This window comes from Ambystoma mexicanum, chromosome 5q (assembly GCF_040938575.1).
Source record: "Ambystoma mexicanum isolate Mex_15411 chromosome 5q, UKY_AmexF1_1, whole genome shotgun sequence".
NCBI classification, from domain to species: domain Eukaryota; kingdom Metazoa; phylum Chordata; class Amphibia; order Caudata; family Ambystomatidae; genus Ambystoma; species Ambystoma mexicanum.
This window is the reverse complement of record NC_090933.1, coordinates 525,140,697-525,161,341: the sequence shown is the minus strand read 5'-3', so window position 1 is coordinate 525,161,341 and position 20,645 is coordinate 525,140,697. Positions and strand designations below refer to the sequence as shown.

Genomic DNA, 20,645 nt, shown 5'->3' with positions numbered 1-20,645 from the left:
TTTTCTCCCTGATATGAGGGTTGAAATGCTTTCACTGCTACATGAGGGTGAAGCAGCGGCGGGGCGGATCATGCCATCTCCGTTGCCGTGGACATAGCAGATGCAGGATTCTACCAGATGGGCTATGGGGGCAGTGTTACGCGACAAGGGTAGTTGAAATCCACACATTTTTGGCCAGCGGTCCAGTCAAAGGACGTTGATATGCCTTTTGACAGTATTGACCTCTTTAGAAAGGTGGTCGACGAGACCCTAAAAGCCACCAAGGTTCGAACAGCCCCTTCACTTGGCACTCTACAACAATGCAACAACGCGGTCAGTCCTTTCACTCAGGTAAAGCAGGGTTTTCAAGGAGTTTGTGAGACTACAGGTCCTCCAACCATCCACAAACATCCTGCACCAGCACCACCCAAGAGTGGTTATAAGGGACGGTCTGAATCCTATAGAGGAAACTAGCGACAATGCAGAGGTTCCTCCAGAAGTTGAGTTCCGAAGCTGACTTGACCAGACCACAACCCCCATCCCCCACTTCGACACCCCAGTAGGAGGGGGGCACGTCTTGCCAACTTGGTTGCACAGTGGAAGAACATCACCACCAACAAATGGGTGCTGTCCATCATTCAACAGGGCCATACCCTGGAGTTCATTGGAAAATGCCCATTCATTCTTCCTGTACCAAAGGTGGAAAGGCACCAATCCTTGCTTCTCCAAGAAGTACAGTCCCTTCTACAGAAAGGGGTGATTAAAGCCATACCACCGCAGCGCAGGTACACCGGAGTGTACTCCAGAAGCTTTCTGGTAAGTAAATAATCGGGAGCATGAAGACCTATACTAAACCTCAGGAGGTTAAACAAGTTCCTCAAGTCTCAAAGGTTCTGCATGGGAACACTGCAACACATCCTGGACCAGCTGAAAGAAGGGGATTTCCTCTCCTCTCTACACCTAGTGAATGCTTACTTTCACATCCCCATTCATTGGCGGCACAGGAGTTTCCTCCGATTTCAAGTCCAAGGAAGGCACTACCAATTCAAAGCCTTGTCCTTTGTGTTGAGAAATCGGCTCCAAGAGTGTTAACAAAGTGCCTGGCTCCAATGGCAGCCCACCTCTGTTGTTTAGGTGGCCACGTTTACCCATACCTAGACGACTGGTTTGTGCACACTCCATCTCTACCACTAGCGATACAACACATAGAGGATACCATCCAGTGTCTGACATCTCAGGGGTTCTTGGTGAACTTTGCGAAGCCTTACTTGCATCCCGCTCAGAACTTTCTATTCTTGGGTTAACATCTCAACACTCTTGAGTGTGTTGCCATGCCTTTGGAGGAGAGGGTGAAGACAATGCTGAACAAGGTCCAGCGCTTATCTGTTCTGCCGATCGCATCAGTCCGATCGCATCAGTCCACTCACTGAAGTCCCTCCTGGGAATGATGCCCTCATGCATCCCATTGATCCCTCACTTTAGGCTCCAAATGATATCACTTCAAGAGTTCCTGAAAGCTCACTGGCAACACATTTCGGGGTCCTGGGAGGACTAGCTTGACCTCACACTGGATGGTGGAGTCATAGTCTCAACCTCAATCAGGAAGCCCCCTTTCGCTGCATCAAGTCAGTGACCACAGATGCCTCCCTGGAGGGGTGGTGAGCCCACACAGGAGAATTCCACACCAGAGCGATGTGGTTACCCAAAGAGAAAGCCCTGCACATCAATGTCCTGTAGTTAAGGGCAGTGTTCTGGGCCCTGAAATATTTCAGACTGCAGCTGCAGAACAGGGTCGTTTGCATCTTCACAGACACCACCACCATGTTCTATGTCCGAAAGCAGGGTGGAACACGCTCCCTGGTTCTGTTTGCTTAATTTAATATTTGATGTGATTTAGTTTTCAAAATAAACTTTACACACATATTATACAAATATAAAACAATACAATATCATACTAATATCATATTATCCATCAAATCCTAACATTCAAATCATAACATTCAAATAACAATAATAAATATAAAAACCATTTAACCATCATTTTTCATCGAATCTCAACAGAATATAGTCAAATTAAAATAAATAAAATAAATCCTTCTCATTCTTACTTTCCCCATCTACTCTTTACCTTAAGGGCCAATAGTCTCGGAATAACACAGATAGTTAGAATGGGGATCCAGTATTTTTATCAGTCTTTGCTCAGGAGGCCTCCGGGAATGATTGACGGTAAAGATTGTATTAATAATTATTCTCTCCGAGCCGTCCCAACATCCATTTAGAGTGGGGAATATTGTTACCACCTTTCCTATTTTTCATATCATTGGACTCAACCTGGCTTCGATATTTAGCCATATATTGTAAAGGGCAATTAGCAGGCACATGCTAGCGGAATTAGTGCAATAACACCAAAAGGACAATTCCCGAATGCTTTCCAGATTATGTACATACTTACCAATATGCACCTGGATAGTACTAGCCATGGTTGGACATTCGGTTAGTAAGTGTTATGTCTGCAGAGGCGCAGGCACTGTGGAAATGTGCGCTGGCGCACATGTTTTTAATTCCCTTCCATCTGCCAGGGATCCACAATACAATAGCGGATTCGCTCAGCAGGGAACTCTGGTCCCGCCACGAATGGCAACTTATAACTCATTATGAGGAAGATAGTCCAGTTCGGGGAACTGTCTGGACTTAATATTAACTATGATAAATCTGTGTTGTTCCCTGTAACGGTCGAGGTAGCACCCTTTAGGAATGACTGTGTTTTGCTGTGAACTGGATCACACAAGGTACCTTGGTGTGGAGATATTGTGCGATCCGGATGTTTTGTTCAGGGATAACTATGCAAGGGTGGTACACAAACTGCAAGAACAAATAGACAGGTGGATGGGTTTCCTGCTCTCATGGGCAGAGTCACGTTGATTAAGATGGTGGTGCTCCCCAAATTCCTATACCTGTTCAGAACCTTCCAGTCATCCTCCCTAAAAACTTCTTTAAGAGGCTATAGAGTTTCGTGCTAGGGTTTCTGTGGGTGGGTAAGACCCCGCGGGTCAGCTGGGAGATACTCGCACAATCCTACCAGGGGGAGGTCTGGCACTTAAGGCTTTTGAACAGTATTTTTGGATAGCACAAGCCCACTTACTCTTCTTTAGGTACGAGGAGAGGAACAGCAGGCCCCATGTGTAGGTGGAGAGGTCATTGGCGGCACCATGTCTACTGTGAGCAGAGGTTCTTGGACAGGGCGGTAGGTGGGGGAGTGGTACCGGGGTACTCACTGACACGTGTAGCATGGAGGAGAATGGCGGATAAACTGGGAGTTGAAATGTTGTGCTTCCTCACCCGCCCAGTGAAGTTTATTCGAGGGATCACGAATGAACAGGCATATGCAGTCCTGGTGGATAGATTGGGAAGATGGGGGACTTCTATGTGAATAACGAGTTTCTGTGCCTGGAGGAGTTCAAGGGCCGGGGGAAGGGGTGGAGTATCATCCTTGGAAATATTTTTTGTATTTCAGGATCCAAAATGAGTTTAGGTCCTTCTTCCCTATGTCTCTGCAGCAACAGCCTGTTTTCCCCTTAGTGCACGAGGTGGTGGAGGCACAGAGGGAGGGGAGACTGATCTCCCAGATCTATAAGAAATTTAGAGGTGCCATGCTAGGGGTGGTAGTGAGGGGGAACCAGTGGTGGCAGAGGGCACTAGGATTGGAGATCTCGGAGGAGGACTTGGATTATATTAGGGCCCAACCCTGGGGGATGTCACTCAGTGCCCGATATAAGCAAATCCACTTCAATTATATGTACCCAATTTATACCCCAAGCTGCTTGGCCTGACTACGGGACTGGCCACGTTTGTACAGGAGACTGGCAGGCCTTCTGCTGGTTCTGGCATGGTTGAAGGGCCCGTTGCCAAAAAAAGGCAAACTGGTTAGAGGACATTGCCTACTGTCATGACTTTCAACTGGCATATATTCACACATTACCACTACATGCATGACCGCCAGATGTGTGGGGTTTATATGTTAAATTTCTGCTGAATGTGCCAGGTAGACCGGCCTAGCCGGAATGAAAATGTTGCCCCATCTAAACTTGTAGATAGCGTGCAGGTAGAGAAATGGGGTCCTGAATATCCTGTAATGTTGAATTCTAATGGTTGGGTGGCGGAAATGGGGAGCGGAGGACCAAGGGACGGTTCCAGCCTATTGGGGCTGAGACCTGGGCAAACGGGCGAATTGATCTTAGCCAATGTCGGACAGTGGATATTTTGTTTTTCTCTTTCCTTCTGTGGGCGGACACTCAGAATGCTATATTGGTTGGTGGTGTTGGCCTATGTAATACCAATAATTACAGTTTTAATGTCATGAGGATCCGCATGAACCCTTCCTCCAAGCGCAACACCTTGTATAGCTCTGACGTAGCCTCACTGAAACACAAGCGCAAGACGGAGTTGCTGAGCAGAAGTGGCGGGCATCAGGTACATCCTCTGACAGACAGGCCTGCTGCCTGCTCCAAAGGCAATACAGACTCTCCATCCGCTCGAAGAAGAGGGCCCATTTCCAAGCCTACATCTCTTTGACCCCCCAACAACACGGGCATACTGTTTAAAATCTGCAAGGAACTTGCCAATCCTACTGCAGTCTCCACTTCTCCCCTGCCATCCCTGACCCTCTACTTCACTGGCCTCCACCCTCTTAATCAAAACTCAGGGCATCCTGTCCTCACTCACCTCTACTCTCCTGCCTCCCCAGCTCTCGACTCCCCCCCCCCTTCCATCCTACTCTCCTCTTTCTCACCCATAGCACTGGATGAGGTCTCTAGACAAGTCCTCTATATAAGTCTCCTCCAAACAGGTGCTCCGTTGCTTCTCCAGAACTATCAAGGACAACATTGCCTCCCTTGCAATCACTCCTTTGCCACTGGCTCCTTCCTGCTACCCCTCAAGCACTCCCTTGCGCATAGCTCCTCAAAAAGCCCTCTGCCAACCCCGCCTGCCCAGCTAACTACTGCTCTATCTCCATTACCCCCTTCCTGTGCAAACTCCTGTAGAAGCTCGTCATCTCCCAACTGATCCAACACATCGGATCTGTTGGCTTCAGACCAGACAGAGGCACGGAAACTGCTCTACTGTACACCCGTGAAGACTTGTTCTCTAATCTCGATTCCAACTCTCCATCCGTTCGTATCCTTCTGACCTTTTCCTCTACCTTCGACACGGTCAATCATGCCACCCTGACAAATCGGCTCTGTGACACCCTTGGCATCACGGCCCGGCACTGGACTGGTTGACCTCATTCCTTTCTGACCAACCTTCCTAAATTCAACTGGTCCCTTTTCTCTCCCCTATCATACTCCTCACCTGCAGCTTCCTTCAAGGCTCTATCCTCTCGCTGTGGCTCTTTAACATCTACCTTGCCCATCTGGCCCACCTGATCTCCTTCACTCCTCCCTTCGAGTGTTATGCAGACGACATGCAGCTCCCCTTCAAGATTCCCTCTACTGCCTCCTCTGCCTCTTCTCTCATCCCTGACTTTCTGACTGCTATTCAGGCATGGTGTGTTGCCAATGATCTCTGCCTTATTTATTTGGATTTATAAAGCACCACCGACCCAGGATGCTTAACTTGGACGAACAGGCATTTTACATATTCAATCAACAGTTCAATTTAAAAACAGTTTACATCGTGAAAGGATGCCTGTAGAGTTACAATGAGGCAGGCAGAGTAGAAATACCATATTCGTCCTGAGGCGGGTGGTGGACTATCGGAAAAGTTGTGTTTTGAGTGTTTTGCGGAATAGGGTGATGGAGGCTTCTTTCCTGAGGGCTGGTGGTAACGTGTTCCAGTTCTTGGGGGCTAGGACAGCAAAGCTGGAGCCTCCTGCTATATAGGTTGGGATCGTTGGCTGGTAGCAGTGTTGGGTCAGTTTCGGTCTGTTTGAGGTGGCTCTGTGAATAGTTTCCGATAGTTAAGATGGGGCCGTTTGAGATAGGCAGGCGTTTGTGATGGAGAGAGTCTTGAAGAGAATGCGCTCTCTCACTGGGAGCCAGTGGGCATCTCGTCTGGCCTGGGATATGTGCTCTCTCTTGGGGATGCTGGGGGCTGCTCTTAGAGCATTCTTTTGAGTGGTTTGTAGTTTTTTCAGGCTCTTGGCTGATGTGCCAAGGAATAGGGCATTGAAATAGTCTAGTGTTGCTCCTATGGTGGCTCTCACTATGGCTATGCAATTTTTTGGAGAGGTAGGGTTTGACACTGGTTATGATCTTGGTGGTAAGTGCCGCCGAGGTTGCGATCAGATTCACTTGATGTGACATGGACAGTGTGGAGTCTAGGTATACCCTTAGAGTTTTGGCAGCTTCTGCGGTGGAGATGGTTGTGTTGTCAATGTTGAAGGATGCATACTTTCTGTCCAGGTTGTTGAGGACTATTTTGGGGCCTACCAGTAGTATTTCAGTCTTATCCCCATTGAGACAGAGACCGTTAGCCGCTATCCAAGCCTGGATGATGGCATACATCGTATTGAGAGTGGCTGCATCTTGTTAATGGGAGCCAGTGAGTGGGAGAAGCACCTGGGTATCATCAGCATATTCGTGTCTGCTATTCCGTGATCATCAAGGCCGTTAAAGAGCGGGAGGGTAAAGATGTTGTAGAGGGTGGGTGACATGCAGGATCCCTGGGGGACTCGGCAGTGGATGGGGGGTCGCAAAGTCCTGGTCTGAGAATACTCTGAGTCTACCTTCGAGGAAGGAGGTGATCCAGGAGGTGGCTTGTTAGGGGAATTGAGCTGTTTCTTTGAGGTGCTTGCACAGAGTCATGTGATCCACAAGATCGAAAGCAGCGGACAGGTCTAGGAACAGGAGAAGAGCTGACTTCCCTTCATCCATGGTTTGCTGTAATTGCATTTTTAAGTTCAGTAGCAAAGTCTCAGTCCCATGGCGAGGTCAGAAACCTGATTGTCTTTTGCCTAGGATATTGTTGTCTTCCAGGTATTGTTGGATCTGTTGGTAGGTGGCCTTATCTAGTATCTGTAGTAGAAAGGGGACAGTGGCAATGGGTCTCTAGTTGTTCGGTTGGTCAGGATCAAGAGATGTTTTTTTTAGAAGCGGCCGAACCCATGATTCTTTGAGTGAAGGGGGGGACAATACCTGTAGAGAGGGAGACATTGCTAAATGCTGTGAGGAATGGGGCTAGAGGTTCAGTACGGTCCTTAATGAGGACAGCAGGGCAGGCATCCCCTTTGCAGGAACAGGGTTTTATTCCTTTCATGAGGGCAATGACTTCTGTTTCAGTGACTTCTCTGAATGAGCAAAGTTGGCAATTATTTATTTTTTCTGTCGGAATGGCTGGTTGTTGTAGGGAGTGTGTTGGATTTTGGGAGGGCATTGAGGCAGGCTTGAATTTTTTTTTGGAGGGTGTTTATTTTGTTTATCATGGTGTTTTGTATGTTGTTGCACCATGCTTCGTCTTTGACTGTTTCTTGGGTGTTGGTTGACGGTGATGCCAACTCTTTATAGATGGCGAACAGTTCCTTTGACTCTCACTTAGCATTGGCTGTGGTGATTTCTTTTTTATAGTGTGTGGCAAGTGTTTTGTAAGCCTCTAAAGAGGTGGGAGATGGGTGAGCTTTCCAGGTGATAAGCACCAGTCGCTTCTTAGATCTTGGGTCTGATAGCTCTTGTGTGAACCACGAGTTAGAGTGTTTCCTATTTTTTACTTTTTTCATCGCTAGAGGTGCGATTGTGACCAGGGCTGTTTGTATGGTCGCGTTTTACACGTCTACCAGTGTTGGGGGTTGGATGCGAATGGGGCTTTTAGTGCTAAGGATACCTCAAGGAGAGGAATTAGTCTTTCCTTGGTGAGGAGCTTGGAAGATCTCGCCAAAACTGAGGGAACTGGTTTGATAGGTTTGGGCTTGATTTCAGTGGGGATGTGGAAGTGTACAGGGGCATGGTGTGTTGGAGCTGATGTCCACAGCGCAGTTGTGGTCAGCTATCCAGTCCAATGTGCGCCCTCTGACATGGGTAGGGTCAGTAACTCTTTGGATGAAGCCCAAGTTGAGGAGTGCTTTTTCCAATGCGGTGAGCAAATTTGTCATTGAGGACCCCAAAAGACACAATTGCCTAAACTCCAGACAATGTGAAGAGCCCATGCCATTAAGACTGAGATTCTTCTCGTTGTGACCCCTGCTCCCTCCTTACCTCTGTCTGCCCTCTATGGACCCCTCCCCTCCCCTCACCCTCTTGTGAGGCAAAACACCTTGGGGTCATCTTTAACTCCTCTCCCCACACCGTGGACCTTGCCAAGAAGGCCCACTATCAGCTGCACCTCAAAGGCATTCTCCCTTTCCTCACCTTCCCCCAGAAGCTCAATGTCTGTAGACCTCTGGTCTTCTCTAGGCTGGACTACTGCAACAGCCTCTTTCCCAATCTTCCTTTATCCTCTCTTTGCCCCCTTCAACTAATCCAGAATAGGTCTGTGAGACTTTTCCTTGGCCTCAAGCCCAGGGGCCACATCTCTCCAGACCTAAAATCTCTCCACTGGCTCCCGTTTGCTGCTAGAATCAAGTTCAAGGCCCTCTGCGTCATCCACAAGGCTTTCTGGGGCCTGGGGCCCGTCTACATCCAACTCTCACCCTAAATACCTCCCTGCTAGAGCCCATTGGGCTTCTAGCTCCAACTCTCTGCAGAGCAGACGCTTCTCTAACCAGAGAGTGGGGGTAGATCTCTTCTGCAGGATCCTCCCTCTGGAACAGTATCCCTGCCCTTCTCAGGCTTGAGCTGGATCTCATCAATACCCTCCTTTTCTCTTCTTCCTTCCTTCTCCCCTGCCAACACCCCGGTCTGCCGCAGTGACTGGCTGCCTGGTTTGCTCTGAGGAGTTCTACAGGGCACCAGGCATCCTCCCCAGTCCACCCCCGCCTTGCACTTAGCATGCAGACCCTCACCCCCTGCACCCTATGCACTTGCCCTCCTGGCATCCCCTTAGCACCCACTTAGCCCCTTTGGCCTTCTCCCCCCCCCCACATCCCCTTTTCACTTTCATTCTCTCCTCTTTACCCTGCACTTACCTTCCGACCCTAGCACTTTGGATTCGTGCATACTGGCAATCTCCCCCCACTCACCCTCCCTCACACTTCTTGTTACTGCACTTGCACGATCCGAATGTCACAAGGCCTAGTAGGACAGTTACCTTCTCCCTTGTTCACCCCCTCTTTCTTTGGCTGGTGGCGCCTAGAAACTCTATTTGTTGTAAAAGCTCCTTACAAATATCCAATAAATAAAGAGGCAAAGGAAGGAGACCTATTAGGCGTACCCGTTTCACCTTTGTGATTGGACCACTGCCAGTTTAGTAGCAGTGTGGACCTGAGTAGGTGCTTTAGCCACTACTCATTGCTGTACTTCTGCAGAGCAGTAGTAATTTCATCACACCAAAAGTCTTGCGACCTCAATCAGAAATAATGGCTTCTGATTCAGGCTGCTCTCCAAGTTAAACTTTCTGACCCCACAAAGCACCAACTGTGTTCTGAGAATTCTGTGAAATAACATGATAAAAGCTCTGACAGTCCAGCACCATATTCCGTCCCAAAGCTAGTAGAGGAATTTGTATGCCAGGAAAGCTGACCTACTAGGGTCTTCTTACCAGACCTATGAGGTACCTGTAGGTGTTAGTGTCAGAGCTGCAGAGTCCCCCCTCCTAATCCCAGCACATTCTCTGTTCCTGAGGACCTAGCTTGTGACTGTGGTGAAGTATATTTAGATTTGCCCTGCTCCAAAAAGCCAGTAGCCCATTCATATAAGCATGTAGAGGAAGAGCATCCCAATGCTAAGGAGGGGTACCCGGGGGCTGTGGTTGCCGTCATCTAAGCTTCAGGATAGATCAGCAGAGTCCAGAATGTGAGAAGCATTCCCAGTAGGACAAATTGGTCATTGAGGACCCCAAGAGACACACAATTCCCTAAGATCCAGACAATGTGAAGAGCCCGTCCAAACCGTGGTTAAGGTAGATCTAGCCAGAACCAGTGAGACCTATACAAAGCTGTAGAAAACTGAGCCTGAGAGATCAGTCATCTAGAAGTGAAGAAGTAAGACTAACAGTGAGCACCACCAAAGGAAAGCAGAGGAGCCTAAGGAATCCACGAGGTCTGGTTGAGCAAAACATCTAGGAGTACTGAAGCCACTGGAGTGTTTAGAGAACCAGCTGATCAGGCTGGTCTTGAAACCTCTGAAAAGCCCAAAGAGATTACAAATGTGGCATTCCTGGAATGAATGAAGACGTGGAACTTCTAAAGTATACGCTGAGCAGTATACTCTGGAGAGTGAATGACTTTTTATCCTTAGAGTGGGCTACTTTCAAATGTAACCATTCTTGGCACCTTTTGCTTAGTTACTGCCAAGACCAGAAGAATATTTTTAGCTGTAGAAGGTCCCCCGGACACCATAGATTTTAATCCCAACTTGATCCTAACAAGAAATACAATATTGAAACTGTTTGTCTCATGTGTTTTTGTCAGTCCACCATGATGCAACTCCTCAAGTACATGAACATTAGGGTCCCCTAATTATTTAGCTATGTTGTCTATCCATGATAGTTCAGATATTATGGATTTGGGCCATTGCTGATGTTTTTTTCTTCTGTTTTATAGAGGATTTGCACATGAACAGACATCCCTGTGTTTGTCAGATATTGTTTCGTGGCTTTTGCTACAGTGTGGAAGACCTCAGACAGAGTGCAGACATAAATCCATGGAGCTGTTTTTTGAATTTGTTCCCTTGTTACCAGGTATGTGCATCACACACATGTAAATCATTGCTTCAGCTGCATTTCATTAGTAGACTGATCTGCAGAGACATTCAGAGCAAGCTCTTGCTTGCCTGACGAGTTTTCAATATAAATACTAACAGCATCTGTCATGCTTTTCACCCTATCTGATCTTATTAAAATAGCATTTATAATATGCATAGAATTGTTGTAGCCTTAATTAGAAAATGTGAGTCTGTACCCTATAAAGCTAAATACCTAAAATTGTGCTATCAATGTGAAACATCATAATTACACTATAAAATAAAGGCTTTCTCCTGGTTTGCCATATCTGCACCTTTTGATGCCGAGCTTGGTGCAACATAAATAACACTTCCACAATAGCTTCAACTACAAAATTGCATTTTACATTGATTTCAAATTACAAAAACAATGCCTCAAAAAGCATACTAACAATTTTCTAAATATTGGAGTGTCGAGGGGTGACCTCTAACTTGCTTAAACTTGCTATATGACAGCACAAAATCAGCAATGGGTACTTTAGTGACTTTGCAGATATGTTTAAGATATTACAATGGTAATTGTGGGAGGCATATACTTAAGCATCCTTACTGTGGGGCATCTCATGAAGCCTGTAAGCTCCAAGGTTACCCTTTTCTGTGCAACCGTGTGTTACATTGCAAGTGTTCTTATCCCACTTAAAGTAGGCATGGGCATGTAGCCGAGGCACCCTTTTCCTGAAGATAGTGGGACAACAGAAATGATGTAATGTGGATTTAGCAGGTATGTATTAGTTTATAGGTCTCTGTTGAGGTCAGTGGAACAGTCAGTGGTCTTCACAGGCTTACCAGCATGTGGCCCGCAACGAGTTCCTTAACTTTTGCCAAAGTTTCCAAAGTTCCACCTTTTTGGATCTAGGCAAATCTCGGGACCTAGTTCACTCAACCCCGAATTCTATTTCAAACTGGGAATAAATTATGCATGTGATTGGCAGAATCGAATACCATTCCTTATGCTAGGGTTACCCCCATGTTTACTATATGCCAGTGTTGCCTATAGGTTTTTCGTGGTCTAAACCTTCAATCTTTCGTACAGGTTTTGTCAGTTTCCTTTGTTTCTTTTGTTTTTATTTGCGATTTAAGAGGTTAATCGCAAGCAATGAAAATAGTTAAAAAAGGATTTTATAGGCGTGCATCAGTCGATATTTCATTGAAACCATTGCACTTCATTGTAGGACCACTTACAAAGTTAGTCCTTGGGATTGGAAATCTACACGAGAGAAGGGATAGCTCAAAAGACATAAAAGGATCTTTGATTTGCAGTAATCATTTACTTAAGGATGGCATCAACCTTGCATTATATAAGGCATGCATTAATAAAAGGATATTGCTTGAATCGGCTTTGATTTGTGGTTAAGTTCTGGAAAGTCCTTCATCCCCACATATGCTAATAATGGAGTCCAGTGTGCTGCATGTGTACATATCAGCCCTGTTCATGCTGGCGAAGGTGTGGAAAGTTGGGGGCGACCTTCATGTATGGTGGTTATGCCCAAAGGTCATGATGATATGGAAAGAGGTACTTGCTGCTGATAAATATGTTCTAGGTTCCCTTGTCACCCGTGATACTAGATATGTGATGTTGGGACTGAGGAACCTGTCCCTAAAATGTGCAATTAAACCGGATAGATTTCTGTTAAGCCACATCTTCTTGATATCAAAGCTGACCATTGAAGGCTTGTGGAGAAAGGTTAAGCATCCAGATTTTCCGTATTGGCTCTGTGGACTATGGTTGTCAATGGCCCTAGTACTTTTGCTCTAAATTCAGACTGCAGGGCATTTTACAAGATCTGGAAACAAGTGCTAGCATACTTAAGACATTGACAGGGAACTGGCGTGCCCCAACCGATTGATAGCATTACATCTATTTGTACAGATGGATAATAGAGATGCAAGAAAGAGCTAATGGTAGACGATGGCACTGAGAGGTTTAGCAACACATGCCGATATATAGTTTAGGGTAGAGATAGTTGGGAGGCAAATCCAAACTTTAGATGAGGGACCAATTCTGTTTTGTTATGTTTCTCATGTATGTTTTAAGGTTGAGGGATGGCTTTTCCCTCATGTTCTGGTATAGAGGAAATATTTGTTATGAGGGACTTACGGAAAGAGGCATAACATGAATACGCCACAGATCTGTACATGGCCCATCAATATGTGAACACCAGTAAGCTTTACAAAAGAACTGGGGAAGTATCCACTAGTGTATTCGTGGTGATTTTGTGATATGAGCTTGCATTTTGCATTCTGAATTTTAATGTGTACTGTTCCATCACTGTTAAATTCATACTGTCGACAATCCCCTTGTGCTTTTGAAAATGTTAATTTAAAAAAATGAAGCCGAGGTTTTCATGATTTTAGGCATCAAATTATGGGGAATTGTGCGGGAGTTGCAATTTTGTCCAAGATAATTACTGATCACAAGCAGGACTGCCATTCTCCTATCATGTTGGGGACGTTTTCACCTGTGAGCCCTCGTGATCCTAGCCATCAGCCAAATCTGTGAGATAAGCTTAAAGCGTGACCCCCCCCCTAAAGGTAACTCCATTTCTGTGACCATAACCCTCCCAATAAATGACTGTTTGGGATATTTGGCAAATTGATTCCAGTAATGGATATAATGGTAGAAATAATAATTGCACAAAATGGTTTAATCGTACACCAATCCCACCAAATGTGTATGAATAGGCATCTCCAACTGAATAGATGAATCGTTGGAAGCATTTTATTCACCCTAAGCCATTTTGTATGCATTTTCCGTCATTTGGATGGAGATGGATGATTTGTCTACACACATCCATATATCATACCAATACAGAACCATCATTTCTGTACCAATGTCTTCTAACCATTGAGACATATAGTTGTGTGTTGGCGAGGGACGATGACAAGTGTAGCCTCAAGTCTGATTTATAACGTAGTTATCTTTTTTTCTAAGGGAAAATCGATAAAGAGGTCTTCTTGTTTAGAGGTTTCATGGGACTCTTATTTTTTGGTTTTAGAGTGTGAAACCCGGTGCCAGAGTTGAGTATAAGTGAATCTTTTGGATTTCTGTAAAATGCATTTCGCCTTACAATGGATAATGCAGAGGTTGTCCTTACCCATAAAGCTGCTCTAGAGATTGAAGGCTATCCATATCCACGATGCAAATCTGTGAGCATCAATTTTGGGCAAAACCTGAGTTTTCCCAGATCTGATCTGCAGGGATCCTCGTCCAGGTGGCCAAAAGGTCACTGCTCTTGGATCCTGACCCTGGGGCCGGACAATGGAGCAAGGGTCACCTGGATGGAGGACCCTTGCAGATCAGAGATAAAAGACCCTCAGTGGAGACATTGTATGAGCAGGGTAGGGATGCTATACAAGGGACCTTTAAGGGAAATTGGTAAGAATATCTTATTGAGGCTGACCTTTTTCTTCATTCCTGTACTACCCAAACGGAGAGGATTAAAAAGATGCAGCCACAAATTAAAACCAAAGGCATATTCGTCTAGGAACTCCAACCTCCCCCTGGCCCCCTTTAAGATCTGAAGTAAAAGCTTATTTTTAGAAATCAACACTTCCATTTAATTGAAACTTGGTCTCAGAAGGGTAACAGAATAAAACCAAAGCACCTCTTTGGTGTACCCAAAATCAAATCCCCTAACAATTTTCACAGCATCAGATTAAATACATTTGGGGATAATTCACCCATTACTTTCCTATGAAGAAACACTACAACTCCCATGATCCTTACCCTCTTGATGCTGACAAAGCTACTGAACTGAAGAAGATGAGGCATGAGGCTATGAAGATTACCCTTAGCACTTTGCAATGGCCCTGTCCCATTAAGGAGGTCGGGCAGGGTCAGGTACTCAGTTTCAATCACACACACCTGCCATGCATTAGCTATCCGTGTGAAGATAAAAGGCGGAGCACACAGGCACACTTTGAGCGAGGCAGGGTCGAGAAGGAACAGCTCTTCCTGAGCTGCTGCAAACCAGGCTCCAGAGATCGGAAGGACAAAGGGCTGTTTGAATGCGGAGGGGAGCAAGTGAAAGCCAGGCGAACGAACCGTATTTCCAAGATAAGGGTTCGTAAAGTGAAGCCAAGAATTTGGAGCCTTCCTTTGAAGTATTCCAAGGTTGTCTGTTTCCCTCTCGGGTGAGCGAAGGAGTTAGGGAGGAGCAGAGGAGTCATTGGTAAAAGCCTTTATAGTCGCATTGAAGGCAAAGAAGAAAGAACCGAGATAAATACAACCGGTGAGTTACCGAATGAAACAAAAGTCTGGTTTGTGTTGCCAGCTAGTGAAACTGTATCAAGCGAAGATTACATGAATGATGATAATCGCGTGAAGGCTTTGATTGGTAAAAGCAACGCAAGTTATTACAAAGTAACAGAGTGGTCCTGCAGAGGTGAATAGCATTAGCAAAAGTCTCTGTGAAATGTGTTTGAGCTGTAGCGCGAGGCTAAAGAAAGCTGTGAAACATTTTGAAAGCGTGTTGATAATAAAGAAATGAAAGGCGTGAGCCCAGCCGAGGGAAGCCTATGAAAGTTTGTGAAAGGAACTACAAATACCATAAAGCTTTGGTATGTTGAGAAATCACGTGTGAACTGCAAATTATATTGAATGGGACGTCGAAGTGGTCATGCATAGGAGTATCTAAAAAACTGCGCAGTTTCGAAAGTCTTCGACACTAATGAGATAACGAGCAGAAACGTGGGGAAGGGAACACTACAAAGTGAATATTGACAACCAGAGTCATAAAGTGAAAATAAAAGGAGGCTCGAGCCCGACTGAGGGAAGCCTAAGTGAATGTCTGTTACAAAGAAAGTGAATGACAAAACTTGAGCCCTAACAAGGGAGGTCGAAGTGAATTGTACCAAAGTGAAAGTGTCAAGAAAGACCCAGACTTGGGTAAGGGAAACCTGAAGGGTCTATTTGAGAAAGTATTGAACTGTTTCTTTGATTCAAGGCACGGAAGCCTAAAGAAACAGTTTTGAACTGGTTGAATTGTACCAGCAGGACAAAGTGTGTCACATTGAGGGAACTGTGCCATCCACCTATCCTTTTCTTAACTCTTGAGACCCTATGCCATGAACGTGGGGAAGGCAGTTGTCACCTGATTTTAAAAGCCATTCTGACTTACCTTTAAAACACATTTTTCTTTTGAAGCATATTCTCTTTTCACGTTTGTTATTTTAGAGTCTAGGGCAAGGTTAGGTTTATAACACAGACTATTTATTTGACTAGACTAACTTGGACTTCTTTTCTTTTGTTTAATGGTAGAGATTACTCCCATTATAGAGTTAGAGCCAGTTAGGAATAATCCCAACCCTTTGACTTTACAAAATCAAGGTTTTGAAAAATGTATATCTTTTTTTGTCTGTATCCACTGTTGATACTATGCCTTCCTCACAATTGTTGGAAAAGATTTCTCTGCTGCACTCTACTGGGCTTTAGCTCATTGTTAGGGGGAGACACGTCCTTCAGGCTGTCAGTACTGAGAAACTTTGTTTCTCTTAGTCTTTCGACTTTGTTGCCACTTGTTGGTAACTTTTTATCATTGTGCAAAGTACCTTTACAGTACCGCACAATGGGGTCATTGTGTTTTATGGCCGTAGACGCCCTCTAAGGAATGTTTGGTTATTGTACAATGTGCCTTGGAACAGACTGGTGGCAGCAGTAGCCTTTTCTTGTATTTTGTTAACTTTTTACCAAGCTCTGCCGTGCTTACTGCGTGACTGTGGCGTGTCTTTAGAATGGCCGTGCCACAAGGTATTATGTCTGTTCCTTTGGCCATTTTGTCCCTTTGCCTTCCTCCTTACCTTCCAGGCCCAAGATTTCCTTATTTGGGCATGCAGTTGCCCACAAAAGCTAGTTCTTTCATGGGTCACTGCAGGTCGTGTGTGGGTACCCAGGAAGTGGGCTGGGACCGTCTGGTGTCAGGGTGTCTGGTGTGCACAAGAGCATGAGAACCCCAGTGGTCCCTGATTGGACCACTGCAGGTGTGCATGCATGGAGCAGATCTTTACATTGGTGGGGGCTGGGTGTGAGCACTCAACTGACTGTGGATAAGAAGAGGGGTTCTGCATCCATTCCAGCAGATCAGCAACAGATTCAAACAGATATAACAAAGGAACTGTGAGAAACCTGAAGGTGTCTCACCTGCTAGTCCCTGGGGATCTGTCATCCAGGTGGCCAGGACCCGGCCATCACTATTGGAACCAGTTCCTAGGGGTGGACCAGTGCGGGAGGATCACCTGGATTGGTGGTGGGGTCTTCGGGGAGTGGAAGTGGGACACTAAAGGGCGAGATGCGGTATCCCCTTCCTTATAACACCCTTTCCCCATCCTACCTGGTAGGATACCTGGAAACTCAACCCCCACACCCTTTCTTTTGCAACACAAACACTTTCTTAAGTTCTGGTCATCATGAGCAACAACGGGCTTACACCAGAGCCGTATGCCTGTCATTTCCCAACACAAGGGTCCTGCAATTACTGATAATTGCACACACCTGACTTCCATCACACCTCCCCACACGGATAAATGGCACAGTCTGAGCAAGGCCAAATGCACAAGGAAGCAGCTATTCTGAGACGGCAGTTTAAACCGATGAGAAAGGCGGCAAGATCTAAGAGGATGACAAGGAGAGTATTACCCTTATCCTTTTCAACCCAGAACCGTGATTTTCAATATGCCTCAAGCGTCTGTCAACTGTACACAGGGTCCTCCCGCACTGATAGCTAGGACGGGGAGAAGCAATTGCCACCTTGGTACCGCCCTTGACTCCAATGGAAAAGAAACGTCATTGAGTTCAGCACAGCCAGTGAGTTGGAGAAACTGATAGCAGCCAGACTGTGTTGTGCTCAAGGTTGCAAACGGCAACTTTGTATGAAGAAAGAGAACTTGAATAAATTTGACCTTTTGTGAAATAGGTACCAGAGAGAGTGATCCGGCGTTGCGTGGGTGCTCACTCAAAGCTCTCTGTTTGGTGCCCCCCCCCTCCGCCCCTGCTTTTTGAGCGGGGAAGAATTGTTGAACTGTACAATCGAAGTGGTCCTGCAGCGGGTTGCGTTGAATCCCGTGCACAATCACAAGTCTTTGATTTTATGTAAACTGAAGTTGGTCTGAGCCCGGCTGAGGAGGATGCTGGGTGAACAATACCCGAGAAGATTGTTGTGACCATGGTGAACCTGACAGAGGGATGCCTCCAAACTAGGGTGAACAGCAACACACCCAAGAAGATTGTTGTGGCAAATGTGAACCCGACTGAGGGATGCTTACAAATTGTAGTTGGTCTGAACCTGACTGAGTGAGTCTAACGGTCAAAGAAGGATCGGAACCCGGATGAGGGGGATCCAGGGTCAAGAGGATATCGCCCAACTTGAAGATTGAGGAAGTAACTTTTCTTTATTATTTATGGAACATCAGGTCTGCTGATGCAAGAGACTATGCACTAACGTGACTTGGGCACAGAAGGCCCTGATGTTGTGTTAACTGAACGGTGACCTCATGCCGGAGAAGCCCAGGAGTGTGCTGTGCTCAAGTGACCTGCCTTGTCCCGTGCTAAAATGGTGGGGAATTGAGGCCCCAGGCCTTAACATCCGGATGTATTATTTTGTGGACACTTCTTTCTTTTTGTGTTTTTGTGAGCATTATTCCACACTCTGTTGTAGCATAGCAGGAAGGATTGGCAATATTTTTTAGTATAAGCCCTTTTTATGTGACTAGACTCCAGTAGGACTGTATTATCATTATTTGATGGTTGTAGCTTGCTCCCATCATAGATTTAGGGTTAGATAGGTGTTTTTCACACCCCTGTTAAGAGCTCAATAAAAACACCCTTGAACCATGATCACTTGTCTGTCTTACTTTGATACCATGCCTTCCTTACAGGAACCAAGCCTCCTGAAGAGCTGAGCGGATCAAATGACAATCCTGAGACACACGCAAGAGGACTGGCACCCGAATTCTGCTGTTGTACCGGCTGAACCCTGCTTTGCGTCTGATCTCAGAAGACCCGTGAAGGTGCTTCGAACCCTTTGAGTGGTGGAACCAATCACTCTCGACGTCTCCTGGTAAACCCTGCAAGTAAGCCTTTTCAAAAGTGTCTCTGGGACATCCAGCTGAATCATTGGTTGCCATGCAGTAGAGTCGCTGTTTCAAACTTTGACCCAAAACATTGGGGAATACCAGCTTGTCCAACAAAGCACCCTTCTGCAGAATGACGTTATCCCAGCACCTTTGAGCTGCGAGATAGGAGGCTGCATCATACCACAAGAGTTGGGCTCCCCCGCGTCACTGTGCTACAGTGACGATCGCTGAAGGCGATTTTCCCATGCTCCTTCCAGTGCTCTTATGCCAGCTGCATCAGGGTTTTCTTTGTCCGAATCAAGAGTAGCATCTCCTGTCACATACTGGACACACTGTGTCCGCACCCACAGCACCTGTGCACCTGGAAACCGAACTGAGGATAGAAAATCGTACCTCTGGCGACTACCTCTAGACCTGCCAAGTCTGGACCAATACCAAGCTACAGGCGTTGAGTAGTGAAGTCACTTACCAGTGGCCATTTGTTCATCTAATCACTTTTACACATACAATGTTAATATTGTGCTTCCTTTGGCTTGGGTAGTATTCGCTCCCTAAAGCCCGCTGGACGTCGGGGACAGCTTTAACTGTAGCAGATCCTCAACTGACCTTTGGAATCCATTTCAACCCTTCTGAATTCTTCACCTAACTTTTTCCTGCTCTCTCAGAAGTACTTTATGAACTTTACGCACAAATGTGCGCTTTTATGCGCGCATTGAGCACAAGGCTCCATTCATCTTAGGGCTGAATTATAAAGTTAGAGTTGCCATCTCTGATGATTGTTGATGATGGCATATTTGATTTCATGGGTGTTAGTCCTTGCATTGCACACTGGTGGCACGAGTTATGGTTGCTTTTTTCTATTCTTTTTTTTTTTTTCTCGGTTATACCTGTAACCATAACGTCCCTGTAACAACGTTTTTCCATTGAATTTCATAGGTTTTTGCTAGTGCAACTTAACCATAACGTCCCTTTAACAATGTTTTTGTTAGTGAATTTCATAGGTTATTAGTAGGGCACTGTAAGCAAAACGTTGCTTTAGCATAGCGTTTTCTGTAAAGAGGATAGGTATTTGGTACAGCAACATAACCATAACGTCGCGTTAACAACGGTTTGTTACTGATTCCTTGGCTGCCCTCATGATAAACGCGTGGAAAGGGCAAATTGTTGTTACGCTCACCTGGCTCCCACAGGGGTGTCGGTCGGACCCGGACAGCTGCGGTCTCCACCCACGTGATGCGTAGTGCAGCGATGACTGACTGGATCTGCCCTCCTAATCTTGTCTGCTTAACCCGTAGAAATATTCTCCTGCAAGTGGAGAGATGGACTTAGCCACTTGTGGATTCAAGTGATGGCACCCCCACAGTCCTCCCCAACTAATCACCTCCGAAATGCCCTCACAGCAATCTCACCTTATATTCTTGAAAGATGAGCTCTCCATCCTGCGTGGATTTGCAAGGGCGTGTCGATTCCAGTTACTTCACTGGTTTGAAGGCTCGGGAGAGTTCCGGAGAGTAATGACTCTGAGGTTCCTGGTGAGGACCAGTAAGTAAGTTCATAGAGTTCAATATGTCCGATGTTCACTCTTGTTCCCCCCTTCCTTTCTTGTCTTGCAGCTGGCTCGTGAAAAGATGCTCTTGTGGCAGCTGGTGGCGCTCAGGTAAGAGTCTTTGTCACCTGGCGCTGTCTGGTAAATGTTGCATGAGGAAAACGTGTTGTTTTGTCTCTCTTTACAGATGCGGCACGTGAAAATATGGAGAGTCACAAAAGGATGCCTCCGGTGGTAAA

The 20,645-nt window shown here is 46.0% G+C and overlaps 1 protein-coding gene across 1 annotated transcript in view; it reads left to right on the top strand.

Annotated features, from left to right (window-relative positions):
* Positions 1-20,645, top strand: part of PRKDC (protein kinase, DNA-activated, catalytic subunit) — a 3,362,625-nt gene that overhangs the window by 919,472 nt on the left and 2,422,508 nt on the right. The window contains exon 30 of the mRNA XM_069621025.1: positions 10,613-10,749. Within this exon, the coding sequence (XP_069477126.1) occupies positions 10,613-10,749 (137 nt within the window). The remainder of the gene's footprint in view (positions 1-10,612; positions 10,750-20,645) is intronic.